Source organism: Eschscholzia californica, unplaced genomic scaffold, assembly GCF_041429995.1.
Source record: "Eschscholzia californica isolate CP2 unplaced genomic scaffold, dmEscCali1.0.p SCAF_1, whole genome shotgun sequence".
Taxonomy (NCBI): domain Eukaryota; kingdom Viridiplantae; phylum Streptophyta; class Magnoliopsida; order Ranunculales; family Papaveraceae; genus Eschscholzia; species Eschscholzia californica.
This window is the reverse complement of record NW_028238198.1, coordinates 69,215,018-69,221,808: the sequence shown is the minus strand read 5'-3', so window position 1 is coordinate 69,221,808 and position 6,791 is coordinate 69,215,018. Positions and strand designations below refer to the sequence as shown.

General features: G+C 33.3%; 1 protein-coding gene across 1 annotated transcript; it reads left to right on the top strand.

Annotated features, from left to right (window-relative positions):
- The first annotated feature begins 4,065 nt into the window (after positions 1–4,065).
- On the top strand, positions 4,066–6,016 carry LOC147568638 (WRKY DNA-binding transcription factor 70-like). Its single transcript, XM_086655041.1, has 3 exons — positions 4,066–4,463; positions 4,798–4,902; positions 5,145–6,016. The coding sequence occupies exons 1-3, from the start codon at positions 4,162–4,164 to the stop codon at positions 5,668–5,670; spliced, it is 933 nt and encodes a 310-aa protein (XP_086511167.1). The 5' UTR covers positions 4,066–4,161; the 3' UTR covers positions 5,671–6,016.
- Positions 6,017–6,791: the final 775 nt, after the last annotated feature.

Sequence of the window (6,791 nt, the reverse complement as noted above, 5' to 3'; positions counted from 1 at the left end):
TTTGATGTCCAAAACCATTTCATCCTTTTGTGTCTTGCCCTTTATTGAGTCAGTTATAAACTGTTTTCAACATCTCGATATTGTTCTCAATTTTCAGTATGTCCTCTACATGTCGGACCAAGAAAACCGGTCACTCCCACTAACCTTCTTGAAATTCCCAAGGTTCAAGATTTTCTTCATTCTTTAGGAATCAAACATCTTTGATTACCTCTTTGAATCGAAGATTCCAACTCTTAGTTGGCTGCTTCAACCCACCGATGAATTTTTGCTTGCGTATTTTACTAACTTCTAGAGTCAATAACCTTTTAGACTGTGTCCGGTACACATCTTCTTCCAAAAGTTCATTAAGGAAGTGGGGTTTTGACCTCCACATGTTAATGTGATCTTTATTGACTTAAACTTAGAAGGATGTAAAGATCTCGTTCATAGTCTCATACTATGAATCTGTGGCCTTTATCTCCCACTCGGGTCAAGATCTGAAAAATCTCGGCCCGCGATCCATGTTTGGGCAACCCCATTAATGGGTTTTAATTAAGCCCGACCCAAAACTTCCTTTTTGTTCCGGCCTTTTTACTATCTTTGCCTTGGCTTTGCTTTGGCTTCTTTGACATAATTATGGGTCTAACCCATGTTTATATCTCTCGATCCTTTAGTCATATACTCCGATCAAGTTGACACTCTTTCGTGTAATCCGATGTAGGATCCGTACGAAGTTAGTCGTGAATCACCCCATGCTTCGAAGATCGAAGTAGGTTTCTAGCTAAACATTACGATCCCTAAATCATCCAGACTTGATGATCTTCTTCATCAATTGACCTATCCAAATCGCTCGTATTGCATCTTCAGTCGAAGGACATCTCCTTCCATTACAATATTTAGAAATGACGATGTAAGGCAAAACATTTCTTTTCTGTTGATTTCAGAGAACTTTTGAAAGTGCCTCCCATTCTTGTTAAACACTCCATTTTACTTGGTAAATACTGTTTTGTTGTTTTTGATTGTGGGCAAGGACCGAATTTTTTGAAAAAAAAAATCGGCTGAAGTCCACCAAAGTCAACGTCATTATGCTCGAGTTGAGATCAAATATATTAGTCGAATTTTGTAACAAAATTTGTTCGAGTAGAAAGGTTTGATCTGATTAAAATTGTTGAACGTTTTTTTTTTATGAAATTAAAATTGTTGAACTTGAACCGAACATTATTAAAGTTTATAGTATTTGATTTTTTATTATAAATAATCAAGTTGAGTGATTAATATAATGACTGAAATATACTAAAAAAAGGATATTAATGTTATGTAAGAGAACAATACCTTATTTTAGAAGAAAATGATTAACATAACCTTTATTATTTAATGGATGAAGCTTAAAGAGAAATTTTCACCTACAGAAAATACATTTTATATATAATAAGAGTAATAATATTACTTTGTGTTGGGATTTGGTTTATTTCGTATGAGCTTGAGTTACTATATTTATCTATTAACATCGGTGGTGGGTATATACATGACAAATTATTTTCCCTATATTGCAAGGTTAGATTGCAATCTTTTAAGGGAAGTCACCTCCGAATTTGTAGGGCACGTGCCCCCACATGCTTCTTGGTGGTCTCATATATATAAATATATATATATATATATCAGTGCCAACAGAACCGTGGTTAAGAATTTGAGGGCCCTGGGTGAAGTTTGATTATGGCCTTTGGTATGATAAAAATAAATTACAAGCAAAAAATTGAACCACGCGCCGATTAAAGACTTCTAATGAGCACGATAAACTTAAACTGATAAAACAAAATCTTTGTACAACGTATAGTTTAGAGTCTAAGCGATCTTTTTAATATGATATCTTTTGTATCATGATTTTTCTCACAAGTATTTATGTATTGTTATAATAAAAAAAACACTTAGATCTGTTTTTCTTAAAAACACGTTTAAAGATAAAAGATATGCACCCAAACAACAAAACAGTTTAAAGAAAAAGTGTGACGGAGCATAAATAAGAATTGATTTAGCAATAATCCTCTCAACTTCACAATGAAAAGGAAAAAAGCGAGTAATGGGTTTTGAGCCCGTGTCTCAATTGTGGAAGCCCACAAACTTAACTACTAGAGCTGATGGAGAAGTGTTTAGGTCACTTATATATAACTGAGTGCGATCTTCATAAGAGGTGGGTCTCTTTGGGGGTGGGGGCCAGGGGGGACGCCCTTCCCGCCCGCCCCCCAACACGACTCTGAGTGCAAACCGAAATACAACAAGTAGTACTAGAAGTTGATTACTGCATTCACATAATCGATTGTGGCGCAGACATGAGTTATCCTTAATATAAAAACATAACAAAAAAGAATTTATTGGTGATGATTATCTTTTTTTTTTTTTTTTTGTTGAGATTGATGATTATCTTATTGATGGTTGTGAATGGAATATGGCAAACTGTTTTGTTTGTTGGTAACCTTTATATATTTAATGTACTTTTTTAAAAAAAATACATTAAATATATTTACTGTACTTAATAATGAAGTGGGGTATCCATCACGTAGGGGTTTTTTCAACAAAAAAAAAAATATCACGTAGGGGTTTAATATTTTCTTCCAATCAGAGAAAATTCAGTGAACTCCATCCTAACTTGGCATGTGTGTAGGGGTAAACCAGTCAGATATATTCGGCCATTGTTTACTAACCCTAAACCATTAGCTCCCCTAAGATTAAATACATGTGCAAAAAATGATGGGGATTGAATCATTCCCTCTCCTCTATTTTTTTAATATATTTATTTGATTTTCAAAAAATAATCACGATAATCGTTACAATGACATTAATACATCAATATCAATAAGATGTGATAAGTACTATAACTGTCGATGTAAATCCTTAGAAGAACGGATCTGAAGCCTTAAATGACGGCTTAAAGGCCAACTGACCTACGTGCCTATAGTCTAATACTCCAATTAAATTATTTTGTTTAGATTTTAGTAATCCAAATTTCTTTCAAAAAAAAAAAGTCCAAATTTAGAAAAACCATAGATTTAATCTCATCTGGAAATTAAACCTAGGACCTATAAAGTTTCAGAGTCTATGGCTTACTAACTGAACTATCATAGTTGGCTCGTCCAAATATACTTATATCACTAACAACAATGTTTTCAATAAAAAAAAAATAATAACTTTTCAACTAAAAAAACAAAAAAATTAACCGTGTTGTTATTTAAAATAGAAGATGATTTTCAATTAGACAAATATGGGAGGCTAAGAGCATCTCCAATGCAAGACTCAAGAAAAACTCTAAAAATCTTATTTGTCAAAAAATGGATCTCTAAACGTTCTCTTTCTTATTTGGCTACTAAGAGATACTTTATTGAAAAACCTTATCCAATGCAACACTCAGAAGAAACCTTAAAAATCTATATTTTAGTGTAAAATTAATTGATTTGCTTATGTGGTACTTAGAGATTCTCAAGGATCTGTAAAATAACTACCGCCACCTCACTTTAGAGATCTAAGTTAAATGTTGCATTGGAGATGAATTTTGAAGAGAAATTCTAAGAAATCTTGAGTGGCACTCTAACATTTAGAATTTGAGTCTTGCATTTGAGATACTCTAAATTACCCTTCTCTAATTGCCCATATACTTGGACCCAAAACCGGACCCAAAACCGGACCCTTCTTTAAAATAAGATCAATTAGTTATGCCCCCCACAAGGTTCAATGTTCCAACACGCCCTTTCTCGTTTTCACACTAGTACAACTACTTTGCTACATTATGGGGTTTCCAAAATTATACATCAGAGTAAAAATGCACCACACGATAAGCCCTCAGATTTAAATATTATCTTGTATGAAAATCTCACGGTCATAATCTTACGCGGGTTATTGTCTTGACAGGATAAAGGAGTACATCTCTTCATATTTTGGTTCACATGACGCTACTAACGCTTACGTATCGAACATGACCCAAGAGGCTTAGATAATATGACGTCATTACTTTTGAGTAGTTTCCTTCTAATTTCGCTGTATTTTCGTGTGGGCCCAAAAGGAAAAAACATAAATATATCTTCTTATAAGTGTCTTAAACATTATCTTTACTACACACACACTAAGAATAGATCACAAAGAAATCATTAGACAAAAAGAAAATCTAGAGAGAGAGAGAGAGAGAAAGAATTGATGGAAGATCTTATTCAAGTTCAAGATTTAGCAAAACAACTTCAAATTCTGTTACAAACACAGAATCTTATTGATGATCATAATCCTTTTCTAGTTTCAGCTAAAGATCTTGTTTCTAAAATCCAACAATCAAATTCTAATGGAATTTTTAAGTTGAATTCTAGTGAAAATGATGAAATTTCTCAAAGTACTGTGATTACTCCGGTCGGATCGCCTTGTTCCGTTCACCTGAAAACTAAAAGTTCAGGTGTCACCAGGAAATCTGCTGAGCTAAAGGATCGGAAAGTTGGAGTTAAGAGAAGGTAATCATTTAGTTTGATTTTTTTGTTGATTAGTTATAAAGGGTATTATCGTCAGTTTTAATTAATTAGGTTATATTAGTTATGTGAGGTGTATACTTGATCTTCTCTGATTGGTTTGGATGTAAAGTCAATTTGATGGCTTTGCAGTCAAATACCATATACACCCTTGTTTTATGACTAAATTACGACTCTACCACAAAATTGGGGGTTTACTCTCCAATTTGTTAGGAATTAGGGTTACAACTATTTTGAGGAAGGGATTCCCCCTTGTAATTTCCTAATTATTTCATTTAATGAATGGTTACTAAGATAAAATTGTTTGAAAAAATTACAGGAAAGCTCCAACTACATGGGAGACTATGACTGCAACTCCGATCAACGATGGTCGCGCTTGGAGAAAATACGGCCAAAAACATATTCTAAATGCCAAATATCCTAGGTACTTTTTCTCGTATACATTTGGACTTCATCATCTGAAAATTGATAAGATCGAAAACTGAAATTTTGATTTAAAAATCTTTTCTGATTGATTTGTAACGAAATATCATATAGAAATTCACCGCATTTAGTCATATGGTTCAATTAATTATTTTTAAATTACACACAAATGGAGTTATAATATGTCAATTTGCAAATGTTAGATAATGTATTAATTAATTTTATTTATTGTCTTATGTGCAGGAGTTATTTTAGGTGCACCCACAAGTACGATCAAAAATGTCAAGCCACAAAACAGGTGCAACAAACTGAAGAGAATCCATCAATGTACCGTACTATATACCTGGGCCATCACACGTGCAAGGATTCACTAAAGGCACCCCAAGTGATATTGGACTCAAGTCCCCAAGACACCTCCTATCTACTCAGCTTTCAATCAAACTTCACATCCAAGCAAGATTCTCCTTTTTCACCATTTTTCACAACTAAGATGGATGTGAAAAGAAATTTAGCAAATGATGATAATAATCGAAATGACTCGTCTCAATCGCCCGACTTTCTTGATTTTTCTGACCTAATGGATCTCGAAACGTCGAGACCCCCATCTTTGTTTGCACAATCCACATCTGGATCGGAGCACGGAGACGTAATGTCAAGTATGCATTCATCTGCAACTAGTGATGATCAAAGTTTTGATATGGGCGCGATCATTGAGTCGGTTGATTTTGACGATGAGCATGGGTTCCTTGATCTTTTGAACTACAATTAGGATTTTATATGTATTCGTATAACCTTGAAAGTGATATTGACTTTGGTAGATTATAGTAGGAAGTAGGCTTTGTCTATATATTTTGTAAATTCCTAGTACACTATCAAAGCGTGGTTAGGTTTATTCTATTCCAAGTGGTTTATACTCAGTGGCTCGTCATTATGATGAGAAATAAGCCTCATGAGTTGTTTAGTCTATCATGTCTTGTGTTTTAGGTGGGAAACCTGAGATGTTTATATGTATCATGTGTATGACGATATTCAGAATTAGACTATGAAGTTTTAGCGATGTTAGCACCTTAATAGTTTAATTGAAGGAGGAAAATAAATTTTCTTTAGTTGATGAAGAATTATGTTTATCCTCTATTATATAATTTAAATTCTCTAATCTAAAAGTGAGTTGAAACGTGGAGCGATTAGATTGATAGGGTAGAATAAATTGCTCATTAGTGATCAATATCTAGAAAAAGAGAAAGGTTCATAAACCCCATTAGATGGACGGTGAAAAATTCACCACAAATGTGTAGTACTAATAGTAGGATGGGATTTGATTGAAAGAAGATTGTTTTCTTTGTAACTTTAAAACAAGACAATTTTGGTCACATTTAGTAATTGACTTAGAGATTCAATATTTGATGAATTTTTTGGACTAAGTAAATTACTCAAACTCTGAAAGAATAAATGGACCAAGTTACTGAGAGCAAAGTAAGGGGGGGGGGGGGGGGAGTGGATTGCAAGGACGGAACCAGAAGTTTTGTTAGAGGGGGGCCGAACTTTTCTAGTCATATATTAAATCGAAAAATTTATATAATAAATCTATGCAAAATTACCACCTAAGAATATCAAAGTCACAAAAATTATGAAACACAAATAAAAGAAATAACATGAGACTTTTTTTTATTTAATGTATCAAAATGTATTCAAAGTATCATTCGGATGTTACATATGATAGGAAAAAGTAAGAAATAAGTAGTCTAATAGAATAAGGATTGATCTTTTTTTATGTCACTTTTGGATCGTCATTAGTAATTTCACGGCTCGCTAGCCATTTGAACCATTATACCTATTTAAAATAATTCTTTTATATTAGTTAAATGTAAAGAGATGGAGAGAGATAGATAT